The sequence below is a fragment of the Branchiostoma belcheri genome, unplaced genomic scaffold (genome assembly GCF_001625305.1).
Source record: "Branchiostoma belcheri isolate BF01 breed outbred unplaced genomic scaffold, Haploidv18h27 scaffold80, whole genome shotgun sequence".
Classification (NCBI taxonomy): domain Eukaryota; kingdom Metazoa; phylum Chordata; class Leptocardii; order Amphioxiformes; family Branchiostomatidae; genus Branchiostoma; species Branchiostoma belcheri.
In genome coordinates, this window is record NW_017804465.1 from 1538253 (window position 1) to 1555925 (window position 17673).

A 17673-nucleotide genomic window follows, 5' to 3' on the forward strand; every position below is an offset into this window, starting at 1 on the left:
ACTGAACACTGTCTGACCTTTCAACTCTGACCCTCAACTCTGACTCCCTGATCTCTGACCCCCTGATCTCTGACCCCTGAACTCTGACTCCTTACTTTTACTTAGTACAGACCTGTGCTGGTCTCATGACTGTGGGATTGATTAAAAAATAACGGCATCGTCACCTATAATGTCATTGGATGCCGGTCATGTGATGACCCTCTGATGAACCCTGATTGGTTGAATCAGGTCACGTGATTAAGGTTTGAAAATGTGTATACTATACTGTACTACTACTATTTCCATATGAGTACTGATGATGTAAAAGTGTATGCTGCTAGCTGCTGCTTTGGCACTACAGAGCCACAGTGACATGTTTTATTATTATTATTACAACTACTTCTCTTCTACGCACAGTTTTCAGGAAGCTGTAGTAAAAGATCTCTCCTATAAAGGCTGGTTTAGAAACTAGTGGCAATTATACTACATACATGTACATTGTACACCTCACACTCACTCACCCACACAAGCATAGCCCAAGATTTTACCCTATTCTTAAGTACTCTCTGTGGAGAGGTTTACACGCTTTTGGGCCAGAAAATGATGACAAAAATCAGCAGCTTTTTTAAATAAGTTTCATCGGTTGGAAAATTCTCTATCCCTCGCCAGATGTATTATTGTTTCTGTATTATTAAAAGAGTTGAAAACACCGTAACTTGTGTCCGTGCAATACTATCGTAAGTCAGAGACCCTGACGTGACTGCAGGCCATTTTGATAACTAACGTCTCTACAACCACTTGATTCTTAAGAATGTTACTTTCCCTCTTTGGATCTGAAATAAAAGATAGGCAGATTTTTATTTCTTACACGAAACCAAATTTGCCCAGTTAGTAGAATGTTCCTCGATCAGTGACTGTTTTTGAAAGTTAGAAACACGTACCTCCAAATTTCGATGTTCACTGTACATCTTGATCACGGGTGTACGTGTTTCTACCTTTGTTTCAAAAACAGTCACTGATTGAGGAATATTCTACTAACTGATAATTTTACGTGACTGATGAACCTCTTCAACAACTTTGCCCAGCGTTGATTACTCCTATGACATGTTTCCAGACATGTTTTCGCTTGTATTGCTCTAGCAGCATTTTAAAATAAAGTTTGGTACCAACAGAAAACTTACAGGTATGTTTGTAATGCATGGAGTCGTATATGATATTATATAACTTACCCAGTGTAGTACTGTAATACCTTACACTGTTCAGGTAGTCTTTCCACACCAAATTCACATTGGTTACAGGTTTGGGGAGAAGGATAGTGCTTAACAATAGCTCTGTCTCATGGCAAATGTCTGGATGTTCAACTGAAACTTTGGCAGGCTTGTGTCTTAGAAAGTGACCTGGATCGGAATTCCACTTATAATAAGTAACATTTCATTCCTCGGCCGAGAACAAAAGTAACAGTACCTTGGAGTATCAGTACCTATCAAGCAATTGTATCCCATTAGTACTCTCACAGTCTCAGGTTTCACTATCTATTGAGTAACGTCAGGTTATCAACTGTAGAGCCCAGTTCACATATGGCATGATAAAAGAGTAGTTCCAATTTGTTGCCAGCTTCTTACATTTTGTATGTTAAACAAAATGAACACAGTACGTGTAGTTCTTTTAGGCCAGTTCATATTGGTTGCAAGGGGTCCGATTGGTCAAGCTAAGGCTTTGGAGTTACATGTGTACATGAAATTGAATGCTAGAACCAGAGATAGAGTCAGTGGGGACTATTTCCACCAATGAAGTACTTAATCATACTCCTTTAGGAACAATAAAGAAGCTGAGCTTATTATTAGGGTGATGAAGATACAGGTTGATTGGTTATTACATTAATTTAAAGGAAAACATGTACCTTACAATGAAGTATGATTGAAAGGTTTTATTAGTTCTCTTATGAACTGTTGCTCACAAGTGAAATAACAGGAACAGTTAATGGTAAACTGAACAGAATCGGTGTAACAAGTCATTCGGTGTGATGTAGCCAGCTGCCGCCGCGCCACGTGCCTGCAAAGCTGGTGTGTTACGCCGAAGGGCAGTTATACCGGCTATACCGATATAGATATAGATACAGAATCACCCCGCAATCATTCTTTTTTTCTGCAACTTCTGCTTATGGAGCGATGACCCAGTAATAGTCTTAATAACTAGGAAGACAGTCTCTTGTATGGGTTCCACCAGACTCCTTTGCAGACTGAATAAATAGTAGAAATCTAAAAAGAATGTAGCTAGCCAGGGGAGTTGGCGGGCCCTAGAAGGTCCAGTTTGCTTGCAGGCTAACTCCCTTGTCCAGTTACATTCCTTTTTAGGCTGATTTCTACTATTTATTCAGCCTGCAAAGGAGTCTGGAGACTACTATTGTATACACTTCAATGTAAATCTTACCTTAAGAATGTACAGTCACTTACCTTCTGAGCTGCACTGTGGCCTTTTGTTTATACTCAGGTGTGAGGAGTAAGTAAAAAAAAACACCAGGTACTAGAAATGAATTTCTCATGGTAAATCTATCCTCAGTGTAACTTATAGGAAATGTTTTCTAAAGTAGAAAGACACTCTGATGGTTTGCAGTATTCTGTTGCTACCTAACATGACTGTTACTAGTACTTAACACCATGTACAGTGTCTTGCATTAGCCTCCATAGCATGCCAAAAACTGGGTGTTTGGGGGTCTTCAGGGTCTTTGGGAGCTTTTTTATGTGCTATTTTCTGATGGCATATATAGGCATCATAGCTGCCCTGGTTGAATTACCCCCATTTTTTTTTAAACTGGGCTAATCAGAAAACAGCCGAAGACCACCAAACCCCCAGTTCTATAAGCCTGCTATGAGGCTAGTCTTGCATATACCCATGAAATTGCACAAGAGGTTTAGCACTAAATGCATTATGTTTGAATGTTTGTAACTGTGATGCTTTTTCACACAAGTGGTAAAACTTTGCTTTTTGTGCTAACTGCAATTTTAAACGATCCAACGAAAATGGTTCCTTAGTTTCATGAACAGTATAAGATCAAGAAATACACCAGCTTGAAATGACTATACCCACCCTAACTTCTAGGTTGGCACTAGAACATGAGAACATGACTGTGTATCTATTCTATAATGACACTTTTCTCTGTGCAAAGTTATTGTAGTAAGAGGCCGGTTTCTTGATATTCAAGATATTGGGTTGCATTGGTAAATGATGTACAGAGCCATCATAGCATCTATTAAATGTGTTTTTATATGAACTTCAGTGTTGGGTGTCAAGTATTTCATTTTAGACTGTTAGCCAAAGTTTTATATATTTCGAGAAAAGTTGGAATGACTTTTGATTTCCTTTTTTACTTTAGAAGATTGTGAAAACTGTTGTGCAGACGGTGCATGAACAGATTTAGCACTCATTTATACAGCTGCATCAAGCGGTATGTGTTCTAAAGTGTCAAATCATTTCACATTTGTTGCCATAGCTCTTCACTGGTATGTGCGCATCCTAGGCCCTATTGTAGTTCGTATCTAGTTCGCCAGAGGGGGCTACTGCATGGACCACTCATACACTAACACTGCCGCGGAAGGATATAAGCTCAGGTTGAAGGATTGAAAATGTGATAATGACCCTAAGTACAAGTACTAAGTAGTAACTTTTTTTGACAAATGTCGTTTCTATAATTACAAAAGTATATCTTGGTACTAATTCTGATTTCTTGAAGTGTTGATTTCACACCGATCTATTTATTTTAAAGCGGAGGGCTACTAATGTGTGACTGGGTCCAGGGTCAAACCACGGGTCACGACCAAGATAGCAGCACTCGTGTTGTACATGTAGGTGAACACGTTGCTTCTTTTAAGACTCCCATTTTAACCGAACTTTACGACAAATTGAGTGTCTCTGGCCGTCTCTAACCGATACAGACCCCTTGCCAGACCAGAATGAGCGCCCTGCGTACGTTTGGAGGTGTATTGTTCAACAGATTTAGCGGGAAACTTGCCAAAAACAACCACGGATTTTTCAACGACAGACGTCTACGACTGAATCAGCTGTTTCAGGTTTCTTCGTATTTTGGCGCCCGGAATAATAATGTTTATCTTTCGACTGATGCTACGAAGAAGAAAGAAAAGACTGATTCTCTGCTAGCTATGGACCCGAACCGGTTTGCAGGACATCTGCAGAAGTTAGGAATCAAGAGGTGTTTCGTGGTTTGGGATTTTGAGGAGGGGAAAGTCCTGGTTTCACATCCAGAGTTGGAGGAGCTGGCACAGTTTTGTGCCGCAGATAAGGTGGGTAACGTACTGTTTAGTTTGTGTTTGTGTGTGTGTGAGTCTCCCTCTGTGTGTGTGCGTGTGTCTGTGTGTGTGTGTGTGTGTGTGAGCATGTGTGTGTGTGTGTGTGTGTGAGTCTCCCTCTGTGTGTGTGCGTGTGTCTGTGTGTGTGTGAGCATGTGTGTGTGTGTGTGTTTGTGTTAGTGTGTGTGTGTGTGTGTGTGTGTATGTGTGTGTTTGTGTATGTTTATGTGTGTGTGTTAGAGAGAGAGAGTGAGTGTATACATGTATGTATGGTAATTATCATGTACGTCTCTAATAATAATACTCTACTCTACTAATACAGACTCTATGTGTGTCTGCTCTCTCTTCGGTGTTCAGTCAGTTGTTATAGGAAATGACCAGACCTTATGACACCATATAATGTTACACCTTGATTGTCCCACCTGTCGCAGGTGAACTTTGACGAGCATGAAGGTGTGTTTATGGAGGTTGGCAGGAGGACGGGTGTGCTGATGGGAGCCTTCGTATGGAGAACCTACAGAGGACAGGCGGTAAGTAACACACTAAACCATACGTCACTACCCCACACGTCCACCCCTACTGCTTTAATACCCGGCCCCCTTCTCCACCATAGCCAACCACCCAATCATAAGCAGTATAACTAATGACATAAAATTACTGCCACTTATAATTTTAACTTCTGGTACTCGTACACAGTAAAAACTTTAGTGGAGGTAAAACTTCACGGCGGTGTAACTGTAAGTAGAGGAATGGGTTCTGCCTTCTTATACAAAAAGTGGTTGCAATGGCCATGGTGGTCCTTGTGAAGTTGTGTAAATGCTTGTCACTTGCACAGGTTTGACTGTACATAGTTACATACGTGTAGCCCGTTGCGTTGGTAATGTAAGATCAGCTCTAGGCATATGCCGTCATTAGCTTCTATATGTCTCTACAACTTTTGTCAGTCTTGCAAGTTGTTGATAATTCAATTTTCATCAGATTGTTATTCAAGGAAATCAGTATAATCTCTAACTCAAAGAAGGTGTCACATGTCAAGAAGGTGTTGTTTCCAACACTGCCTTACGATTGGCTCAAAGTGATCACATGATCAGACACGCCCCCATTTCCTGGGGGTGTGTCTGATTACAAGTTCAGTGAACCCTGTACTTAGTAACTTGATACTCGTGTGTGTGTGTGAAGTCAATAATTAACTGTTAGATTTGCATGCTAGCTATAGCAAGTCTACATACATGTATGTGTATATTCTCTGCTTTATAAAACAGTGTGAGAGATCTCTTACAGCAGCACCCCCAGGTATGCAGTGCATAATACTGGGGACGTTGGATTAGAGATCTCTTTAGATGCATTTTTCCAGTTTTTAGATGCATTCAGCCACCCAATACCTTTGGTGGCTAATGGTCACTCCTCTGGCCAATGGATAACAGTTACTGACTGTCCACCGTATGATCTGCTTGGAGATTCAGGGGTCTCCCCATGAATTCTGAGGGGAGAGGTGCTCCCTAATTGGTTGATGAAAAATTAGCAAATTTTTCACGTAAGTTACTAAATACTAAGAGAAAACTCTACATTTCAACATATTGGGAGGGGTTCTAGGATTTTTGGGAGAGGGGAGCACCCTTGCTTCATTGCTTGGGGAGAGCCCTGAGATTATTTGTAAGTAGGTCAGAAGTCAGGACATGAGTTAAGTTGTCTGAAAAGGTTTACTTCAAACAGAGACGAGTAAACAAAGTGCTTACACAGCTACTGGGCAGTGTTGACTGAGCCTTAGTAAGTAGATTGTAATTTCATCTACCAGGATGCCGGTAGCAGCCTGTTTACAGAATTGCACTAAAAAAGCAATTGCCATAAATTTGGTACCATGCACTTAGTACTAGTCAGGTGTTATTTTTATCATATGAACAGCCAGCATACATATAATCTAACCAAAGATGTTGCAACAAGCACGTAACATTATTTAAAAATTTATTAATGCCCAAGTCATTAACATACTAGTATACAAAAGACATTTGTTCACTTCAGTCATATTCTTGGATGTTTGTTCATATTCTATTAAGTTCACTCATAAAGTATGTACCTTGTCACGTCGATGAAGGTTAGACATCCAGGTAATACGATACGCCAAAAAGCAGTTACTCAAGCAACTGGATATGATTTTGGAAACGGTCAGACGTTTCAGCTAGTATCCACTAGCTTTCGTCAGTGACTGAGAGACCAGAGGGGAAAACAGGTTTATAAACATGTACCTTGTCATCTATAACTAAGACATGCACAGCTGCTTAGTATTGTTCAACTGCTAGTGATCCCATTATTCTTATACATGGATGAAGGAAGAAGAAAATTTCAATGTGCTGTCTAAACTCTTTCCAGTGTGGAGGTATCCGACTGTGGAACTACCCCGGTATGGACCGGTACCTGCCCTGAAGCCTTTGTCTCTCTGTAATGTGTTTAATATGTTGTAGTGTTGTATGTGTTTCCCCTATCCTACAGTGTGGAGGTATCCGGCTGTGGAACTACCCCGGTATGGACCGGTACTTAACCTGAAGCCTTGTGTCTCTCTATATGTAGTTATGTACCGTTGTGTCTCCCCTACAGTGTGGAGGTATCCGACTGTGGAACTACCCCGGTATGGACCGGTACTTAACCGATGGACTGAGGCTGGCCCAGGGGATGGGGGTTAAGTCTGCACTGGCTGGACTCTGGTAGGTTATACATGTATTTTGTTTAGCATTCATAGTACAACACTCATGTCATGTACATTGATCCACAAGAAGAACCAATAGTTTGGTTTTACCCTGGTTTGTACTTGTAGCATTAGGAGATTTGGTATAGGGATGATTGTGATTTAGTATTATTTTCTGTAAGTCTGGAAGATTCCTAATCCCCAAATTGGATACATTATTAGGGACAACACTGTATCCAAAACCGTACTTTATCCAGAACCATGCTCGGACACGGTTCTGGATAGTCCATGTGTATTTAGAACTGCACCTGAGGCAAATCTACTAAGTATTTTCTTAGATATGCGGAGACTATCCAGAACTGTGGCTGCATAACAAACACAGGGACCCCGGCTTCAGACACCATTAAACAACGGCATAAGTAACCATAATTAACATGTTTCCTGCTTTCCACAGGGCAGGAGGAGGTAAAGGTGTGGTACAAGAACCCATGCACAACAAACACACACCTTCATTTGCATACTCGGGACAACTTAAATGCAGCCATAACCAATGTTGTATATAAATTTCCATTCGCAGGGCAGGAGGAGGGAAGGGTGTAGTACAAGAGCCCATGCACAACAAGCACAGGGATCCTTCCTTCAGACAGAACATGTTCTTTGACTACGGAGACTTCCTGTCGTCGCTGAATGGCTGCTATGGTAGGTACCAACAACTGAGGTTTTTGTGCTTGTTTAGTTTATTTTGTAGAGTTAATTTTTTTCTGTCACCATTGCTGCAGTTATTTTACATTTCATCAAATATACATCAAATATATTCATGCTTATAATAGGTGCACACTGCACTGCTTTTCATAGTCAACCTCTGAACAGCTCATACATTTTTAACTCACCATCAGATACATCATACTTTTACTATCATAGTCGTCACCTAAAATCCAAACCCACTTACATTTTACACACATGAGCCATTCTGTTACAAACTCAACTTCTGTCATCCTTTGCTCTGAGAATCAATGCTAAATATCTTATATTGTTTTTTAAGACTCCATTTGCTCATCATATTACAAGCTTCAAAGTTACGAGGCTAAACCGTTTTGAGCTAATGTATACAGTAGCTCCTGTTTTGCTCCCACGAATTGCAATCCGGGAATTAATCAATGTAGAAGCTAAGACTAAGAGTCACACTCTTCATCTCTTCTCTCCTGACACATCTGCCCTGCCACCCTGTCCCCTGGGTGACAAGCACAGTTAACCTGGCCGGTATGTACTTGAGTGATGGGGTGATCTTTCTGGAATGTTCTGTACTAGTACTGTTTTTATTGACGTCTGTCCTCTCACATGCATGCAAGCCTTTACTACATGTACATTGTATGCCAGTGATCGAAATACCTGTCTGCAATCTGCAGATGGATTTTCAAGATTGCAGAAGAAAAACTTAATAATATATAATCTGCAATTTTAAAGAAGGAAAAATAGGCTTCAGATTCAGTAGTTTTTAATTTAGCTCGAATTTACAGGCAACTTGATTACAGGCAACACCCAAGGATAGACACTACTTATTAGTAGTAGTACTTAATAAGGTTCTGAAACAACAGGAGCTTCTTCACTAATTTGCATCATCCTTATCTTGACTTGAACTGAAATCCTAGTACATAGTATTGTATATTCTAAACACAGCACTTAATGATCCTGGTAGGTTTCAATAAATGTTTTCTTAGGCAATTTCTACACTGTGAGTACAATTTGTTCCACCCTAGCCTGGTGCTAATCACTGGACTACATTCAAGTAAATCTAACACAATTCAAACACAGAACTATATACATACATGAACTGAAATCCTAGTACATATACGTATATTAATTTTTTAAGCACAGTATTTAATGATCCTGGTAGGTTTCAATAAATGTTTTCTTCTATAGGCAATTTCTACACTGTGAGTACAATTTGTTCCACCCTAGCCTGGTGCTAATCACTGGACTGAACATAGCAGCGCATTCACAGCATGTCCAATACAAATCAAACACAGTTATACATTGTACAAATGTATGTATTACTACATGTATATACACTGAAATCCTATAGCTAGTATATTAGTAGTATTGTATATTTTCAACACATTCAACATCTAAATGATGAAATATTGCTAGTAAATAGCTATAGGTTGATCAAAAATGTTTTGAAGGAAATTTTTGCACTGTTAGTGCACTCTTAGACTTAAGCCTATTTCTTGCAAAGAAAAAGGTTTTTGATTACTTGTTTGCTTGTTCATATGCCTTTTTAGCAGGGTCTTTGATGAATCTGGGGACTGCACTAAACCCAAGTAGCCTGTTGGCCTCCCTCTGCTGCCCCCTGGTGAAGTGGTGAATCACCTTCTGTCTGTCCTGCTGCTGGTTGTACAGAGTGACCAGGTGGTAGTGAGCACGTGGCACATAGGCATCACACTCTGGTGCCAGCCTGAGGAAGTGTTCAAACTGTCTGATGGCTTCTGTCTCGGACACTTCCTTAGACAGTGCGGCTGTGAAGTACACTGTGTTCAAATGGTCCTGTTTGTACATAAGGGAACTCGCCATGGCAGATAGTGCTTTGGCTAGAGCAGGCAGGTCACTCCCCATGAAAAGTTTTGTTATCATCGTTGGCTGAGGGCTTGCCATCCATATGGCCCACCCCAGGTAGCCGTAGATGTGGTGCAGGTGTTGGTACAGCCAGTCTCCTGGTCCGTGCTGTAGGACGGCATCAACCACCTGCTGCAGGGTCTGCACCCGGCTGTCTCCATCTGGCAGCTGTAGGGCTGTCAGCAGCAGACAGGTGCTGTCAGTGGGGTCAGCTTGTAGCTGGGAGGTCATCAGCTGCTTCAGCTGGGCTTTGTTCAGGTTCAGCCATGGCTGTCCATACAGTATTGTACTTGTGTAATCTGGTGTTTTAATGTCATCCAGCATGAATCCCTGCACCAAGGCCTTGACTCCCCCCAGGTCTGTGTACCCACTGCTGGTCAGGATTTCTGCTCCTTCCTCCCAGGACCTGTAGGCCTTGATGCGACGTTGTGCTGTTGGTGAGTCCTTGTGCTTCTGTAGCCTGGCTCTCAGCCTCTTGAGCGGGCCCTCCTCCACCTCTCCAGCTGAAGTGATGGACATGGCAGCTACAGAGGACACATCTTCAGGCAGGCCTGAGTCTCCCTCTGTAGTCACACTGGGTGGTACAGACTGGAAACAGAGGGCGCAAATTAATCAATTAGCATTCTTCAGTCACCAACTGACCAAGGGTAAAACGTGTCTCCAGTTGTATTTATTAGATAACTTCCCCAAAATAATCTATCAAATAAAATGAATAATCATCCAGTTTATCAAGGGTTTTCCCAAATTACCCTACCCCCCACCCCTTCTTGGCTATAAGTAAAACGATATGTTGCTCTCCGTGTGATTTTGAGAAAAAAAAAACATTATAAATACATGTATAGTAAATTATACATTCCACCATACCTGTTTCTCCACCATCCCTGCCCACTCCCATCTCTCTTCCTGCTCTGTCCCTGCTGCCTCCTCCTCTTCCTGTCCCTCCTCATCAGCAAACCACCACCCCTCCAGCCCCACTTGGATTGGTCCGGTCCAGCCGATCCTCTGAAGTTCATCCTCTAAAAGCAGCTGCAGACAGGTGCGGTCAGACCGCTTGTCGATTTTCTCATTGAAGCTGCGTAGGACCCAGTAGCCAGCCTGCGGAGAGAATTGATCAAATTATACCAGTGGAAAAACTGATTGCATTCGAACCGGCAAACTTACACTTGTAGCTTGCCGTGTTGAAAAAACTTTTTCAGCCATGAATCATATTTCCTCGTAGCACATGTTTCAACAAGAATTCAGAGATCTCATACCTCCATGAAATAATATGAGTTTTTGTAAATGTTTTACACAGTACACTACAGTACAGAACAAAATAACACAGGTTTTTGTTTTCAAACACACAGTAGCACCTTTGGCCTGAAATAGGTCAGGCTGTAATACATTTGGTCAACTGAACAAGTAGCCTATTCCAGAGGGAGAACCTCATTAATCAAACCGTAGCAGGCGCGCTGCGTGTTTTGTTGCATAACCTGCACATCTGTTTTCCCTGCCTTGCAAAAAGGTACAAAAACCGGAAGTTCTGCTGCAGTACCAAGGTCAGCCACCGGGAGCTCCATATTTGACCTTGACCTTTGGCTTCCTAAGACCTACCAGCATACCAAATATCACAATCCATAAAGGCGTTCTGAAGTTATGCTGACTACAAATGTGCAGAAACAAACACACACACACACACAGACGCGCCAAAAACAATACCTCCATTTTTCATGGAGGTCATAATTAGAACAAGAACAATCAAAGAGTAAAATGTGTAATATACCGGTAATTTTGTGATTGCCTTACCAGTGTGAGAAACTTGACATGCACAAGTAGCGACCCTTCCTCGATGTTCTCTACTTCGATGTGTCGATCTCGCTCCACCACCCTGCGGATGGCCTCCTCTGTCTGCTGCCTGTTGCCCAGGTAGAACCCTGCCAGTGTTGTCACTCCTGTAGCCATCCCTGCTGCCAGTCCAGTTCCCAGTACAACTGCAGGTGATTCTGAAACCTTGCTGGCTGCGAACGCAGCCGTAGCAAATGCTCCGGCCACGAGGCCTCCTGCTGCAAGGGCCTGGCTCTGGATTCTGATGGTTGCGCCACCAAAAGTACCTCCCACAGACATCTGCAGAGCCGGCGGCTGCCCAACATTTGCAGCTGCTTGACTTGCAGGTGGGACATTGTGGTACACCTGCCCAGCCGGTTGGGGGGGCATGTGGAAGCCTTGGTGTGGAAACAAGGCTGCCTGAGCCCCGTACCCTTGCTGTTCTGGGTGGAACTGCACGGGAGCAGCCTGCTGAGGGTGCTGTTGCATCTGCCTTGGGTCCTGGTAGGCTTGTCCGGCAGCCTGGGGTGCTGGTTGGCCTCCGTGTTCAGCAAGGAAATACTCCCCAGGCAGTCCAGGCTGCAGTTCTCCCTGCACCTCTATTTCAGTATCTTGTGGTGGCAGCTCGTCCTGAGCACCTCTGAGAGGTTGCCTTGGTGCTCCCTCAGCCATGTTTGTGGAATTTCTTATTAATCAGGAACCCTGATTACCTAACGTGTACAAGCAAAAATTTTAGCTGCGTACCAAACTGTAAGAACTACTGTCCTGTAGTTTGTTCCTTGACCAGAGTGCAAAGTCCTTTTGCCCCACATACGGGACACCGTAGTTAATGTTTAACATGAACCCTCCAGATATGTGTAACTCGGCAGTTAGGAACACTATGCTGTGTTCCATAATACCTGTCTGCAATCTGCGGATAGATTTTCAAGATTGCAGAAGCCCCAATTGGGGCCTGAGAGTTCTAGTTTGCTAAATGGAAAGCTTGCAAGGATAGACAAAAAACAAAAAATTTTACTTTAACTTCTGCAATATTGCAGAGCACTGAAAAAAAGTATTTCGACCACTGCATGCAGTAAATTTCACTTCATTGTGTCTCATCATCCAAACTGCCATTTTTGTTTAAAACTGTTTGATCCCCTCCAGTCTGCCCTACCAGACTAAGTGTGGCACTGGATATGTCCTTCCCTGTTAGTACTGTGTTAACAAGTGTTCTCAGTACTATGCTAACAGTACTGACTTAACAAGACTTCAGTGTGTACTTAACTTATAATTACTAACAACATGTGTTTTGCCATCTCTAGCAGACTTTCTCAAAATCATCAACTAATTTAAAGATATTTCATATTTCCAGGCTGCCATCAGATGTGTGCTGTATGTTTATTTTACTGATGTTGCTTCAATGTTTGTTTTCCAGTTGTCCTGTTCTGCATGGCAGCTGATTTCTTCTTACTGTTCTGTATGTTTCCACTGGTGCATTTGTACATTTGCTAGTAAAAGAGCCTAGTCTAGCTGCCATCCCATTTGCTACGGGGCTCCTTAACTTAGTTAAGTTATGCTTGAGTGAGCTTAGTGAGTATGGGAGCCCCAGTATAGCCTCCACCAGGCTTTGGGAGGCGGTTGGAAAGAGTAGAAATTGGCCAAAAAGAGAGATTACATGCCAGAGGAGTTGGTCCACTAGATTGCACAGGTGCTGCAAACTGAACTCTTTAGCGGACCAACTCCCTTGGCATGTTATCTCTCTATTTGGCCTATTTAATTCTTTTCAGCCACCTCCCGAAGCCTGGTAGAAGCTAGCCTCAGTATACAAATAGGATGGCACCAAGGCTTACTCTAAATACTGTGCAACTGTTCAATTTCTGAAGTTGTATCCTTTGGATACTTTTCTGTGCAGCTCTTTATACATGTTTTGATGACGATTTTGCTCTGTTTGAACAGTGAGTGCAGAGGATGTAGGGTTGAATGTGAATGACCTGAACAATGTGATGCAGAGAACCCGCTACACAACATGTATATCAGAGGAACTGGGGGGATCTGGGAACCCATCCATACTCACTGGGAAAGGTGGGTTCTTTCTACATCAAGTCAGAATTATTATAATGTTAGCTTGAAGACTGAGATATTTATCTGTTGGTAGGAGTTATTCTGAAACACGTTTGTACTGTTATTTCCAGCACAAATACAATTGGACTTACTCAAATTTTTGACTGTTACAGTCCAATCTTTGTCAAGGAATGAGCAATCCACCACTTTTTGGGCAGTTTATGCAGATAGAACACGTGAATCAGTGGACAGTTTGTGTCCCTCCCTCTCTGTCCCTGTTGAGGGATTGTTGTAATGCCACACAATCACAGTTTCCGAGCTTTCAAAAAAAAATCCGCACATTATACGTATAATGTAATTTTGGACAGTTATACTTTTCCTGTCTAATCTTAATGTAAATGTCTTGATGAAGATTGAAGTAAAATGTTGTGTGTTTTATGCATATGTCTGCCTGCAGGAGTTGTGTGTGCAATGGAGGCTGCTCTGGACTTCCTCAGCATGGGAACTCTGAAGGAGAAAACAGTGGCAATACAGGGGGCTGGCAATGTGGGCAAGTACATGTATATTTGTATCAATTAACACTTTCACCCGTTCATTCATATGTATGTATATTCAATAAGAGAGAAAACAGACTGGCAATACAGGGGGCCAGCAATGTGGGCAAATAGCATATTAATTTGAGATATACTTCTTTGGGACATACATCATTCTGAAAAGCTTTAATGACACAAATATTGCCATATCTTTGAACCAATACATGAAATGAAATACACTCTTGGTGAATGTAGGGATTTTATTACTCAAACTCCCAACAATACACCCTTTCTTTGCCATTATGGCCTGGTTACACACATGCATGTGGTACGATTACTATACAGTCACAAAACTGAGAATATTCTTGGGATAGCTGTGCATCTGTCCTGCAGTATTAAGCTGTCTTGCTATTGTTGGCAGTTGGTTCAATCACACAACAGTCTTCAAGTCTTCAATGCTTAACCACCATGTTGTTGTTTCACTTCCAGCTCTGGTGATCATAGAGACCCTGTTAGAGAAGGGAGTGAAGTACATCTACGTCACCGAGTGTCACCAGAACAGGGTCGACGACATGAAACGAGTCTTAGCTGACAAGGTTTGGTTTAACCTTCTCCCTGCTGTCTAAATATGTAACCCTGTAACCAATAGAGAACTGGTAGCCAAACTTCTACTTCAGTGTGCTAAAGGTTAACCTTCTCCCTGCTGCCTAACCCCGTGACCAATACAGAAGTGGTAGACAAATTGCTACTTCAGCATCAACTTTCTCCCTGCTGCCTAACTCTGTATCCAATGGGGAATTGACAGCCAAATGGCTACCTCAGTCTAGATCTGCTTCTGGTTAAAAGAAAAACAACATTTTTAAGGAAATAAGGACATCTCTGTTTAACAAAACTATACTGTTTAACATTGATTGTAACATTTCCAATGACCATAACCCTCTGCATGTGCCATCTATAGTTCAATCAGATTATCATGTCCGAGCATGCTCTTAGAGTACAGTCAAGTGTTTTATGTTTGCCATCTGTTAACATGTGTACATGTACAATGTATGTAACATGTCCCCTGATGTCTCCCCTCTGCAGGCTAACGGCAGGCTGGAGATACAGAAGGTCCCTATAGACGACACCAGCATCATGTCTTATAACTGTGACATCCTGTCTCCATGTGCCCTCGGAGGGGTAGGCTTGCTTTCTTATCTTCTTGCTTTAGACTGAGACTTAGGGGCTCCAGTCAGGCACATAAGGCAGTCAGAGCTTGTCGTGAGTATTCCAGCAAGTATGACTGTATGTCTTGTAAATGTGACATAATGTCCATGTGCACTCGGAGGGGTAAGATTTACTTCTTCTGTTCTTGCTTTAGACTTAAATGTAGAAGCATCTACTCTAAATAGTTTCATCAGGTTGGTACAAATGTAAGTCACTGAATAAAGAGAATCTTTCTACACAACCAAGTGTTTTATTCAGCCGACATCACCTTCTTCAGGGCTTCGTTTTAGAAGGATCTACATTACATGGAGTGGGTAAGAGCTAATGGAGCAATGTATCTAAGTATATCAACTGTTCGTTGTATCTTTCCCAGCTCCAGTGTCTTTCTGACACATAAGGCACTGAGAGCATTCCTGCAAGTTTGTTGTCTAGATATCCTATACAAAAAAAGCAACCCTCACTTGGCTTATACCTCCTTGCCCTCCCCTCTCCCCAGATCCTGAATGCTGACACCATACCCCAGATCAGTGCTCCCATTGTGTGTGGTGCAGCCCTTTTTTTCCCTCCCTCGACTGTTCCTTACATGATGATAGTTTTAGTTTGTTCCTGTAATCATGACTGTACCATTTCTTAACTGTGAATTTCCCCTTCCCCCAGATCCTGAATGAGGACACCATCCCACAGATCAGTGCTTCCATCGTGTGCGGTGCAGCCAACAACCAGCTGGGCTGTCCCGAGGACAACCAGCTACTGAAGGAGCGCGGCATCACGTACATAGTGGACTATGTGGCCAACAGGATGGTGAGGCTTGTAAAGTTGATTTCTATATATAATTTAGCATGGATGGTGAGTTATGAATAAAGTTTGAACTGTAATTTCCAACACAAGAAATTGAACTTACCCAAATTTTACACTGTACAACTCTAGTCTTTGTAAACGAATGAACAATCCATCACTTCTTTGACGTCCTGTGATGCAGATGATACACGTGACTTGTGAGTTTTGTACATCAATCACAAAAATCATGACTCTAGCATGTCCAGAACACAAGATATTAAAACTGGAGTTCTGCTGCAGTACCATTAAAAAGGCCAGAGGGTCCAAAATCTAATCATTTGTCAATGAGTCTAGACCTACCTACCTTCCAACTGTCATGACAATCCATCCATAGCTTCTTTATTTATCGTTCTAAACCATACACATACGTGCAAACTCTACTAAAAACGTGTCCTACCAGGCAAATGTAATAAAAGCAATATGATATAGGCTTTCTGTGAAGTTGGCATATTTCACAGAAATATAGAGCTGGGAAAATGCGCATTTCGTTATTTATGTAAATACAGAATAATGTGTTTCCTTTTCCCCCCAGGGTATTGTGAACTGTGCCAATGAGACGTACGGGCGTCTGCCAGATGATCCAGCCATCACCAGACATCTGGGGAGGGACTGGGATAACTCAGTAAGCTGGCGTTCTTTGTTTGTTTTGCATAATCGTTTAACAGCCTTCAGGCATAACACAACTGTCCAGTTTTGTACAGTAAGTACAATATTTGTAAGACCAGACTGATACACTTACACTGGGAAGAACCCCTACTCTTTTCGATAAAGTGTGTTGGGTTCTTAAATGTGCTTGAGGTGTGGCCCTCCCCAAACACGGGACCCCTGGCTTTATATTCCATCCAAGAGGATGTCCCTAACCAAAGCTAGGTACTCATTTTCACCTGAGTCAAGTGAGGAAGTAAGTGTAAAAAGCCTTTCCCAAGGGTACAATATTGGAGCCTGCTTCTTCTTGTTCTTCTTCTTTCATCCTCATCATGATGAGGTGTAGCAGAAGGTGTTCTGCTTCCAGTACTACTGCTTGTCAGACAAACCAGCCTCAGATTCTATGACTGAGAGTTGTGGTTGGAGCCTGTTTAGCACTCAAACACTCAAACATACTCAAGACAACCTTGCCACCTTTGTGTATTTCTCCAGGTGTTTAAGATCACTAAGGAGATCCTTCAGAAGGCTGAGAAGGAGGACGTCACACCTGTGGAGGCTGCCGACGTTCTTGCCGACAAGGCGAGTCGGGAACTCCATCCCATCTGGCCTCACCGGAGTCAGCAGATTATCAAAGCACTGGTGGCCGGCGGCTGGCATAGGGGGAACAACATCTACGGGTCTCCATCTTAGTATTTATCATGAAAGTTCATCTGTGTTGGTAGTTATTGTTTGAAGTTAAACTTTAGATCTAACACAAAGAAGTTCTCTCACCAAGAGCTTTCGACCAGTCACTCTGGTCTTCCTCAGTAGACTGACCCAGTGAGGCTTGTCACATGGCTTCTTTGAAGTGTGACTTCAACACTGGGTTAAAGGTATCTGGTCGAAAACTCTAGGTGAGAGAACTTCTTTGTGTTGGATCTATCGTTTTAACTTTAAACAGTCATAGTATTTGTAGTGTAATTTTTAAAGTCTCTGTCACAGGTAGCCAACTATGGCTGGACTTAGTCTGCACCAGCCTACTATGAATTAGAAA

General features: G+C 42.2%; 1 protein-coding gene across 1 annotated transcript; it reads left to right on the top strand.

Annotated features, from left to right (window-relative positions):
- The first annotated feature begins 3906 nt into the window (after positions 1-3906).
- On the top strand, positions 3907-17330 carry LOC109486471 (leucine dehydrogenase-like). Its single transcript, XM_019790301.1, has 11 exons — positions 3907-4277; positions 4715-4813; positions 6876-6982; positions 7541-7662; positions 13315-13440; positions 13877-13969; positions 14442-14548; positions 15036-15131; positions 15816-15959; positions 16528-16617; positions 17133-17330. Exons 1-11 carry the CDS (start codon positions 3930-3932, stop codon positions 17328-17330), a joined length of 1530 nt encoding a protein of 509 aa, XP_019645860.1. The 5' UTR covers positions 3907-3929.
- The last annotated feature ends 343 nt before the right edge of the window (positions 17331-17673 follow it).

Coding starts and splice junctions, on each gene's coding strand:
- LOC109486471 (XM_019790301.1), top strand. CDS start 3,930: ATGAGCGCCCTGCGTACGTTTGGAGGTGTATTGTTCAACAGATTTAGC. Junction 4,278..4,714: donor AGTTTTGTGCCGCAGATAAG/GTGGGTAACGTA, acceptor CACCTGTCGCAG/GTGAACTTTGACGAGCATGA. Junction 16,618..17,132: donor GGAGGGACTGGGATAACTCA/GTAAGCTGGCGT, acceptor GTATTTCTCCAG/GTGTTTAAGATCACTAAGGA.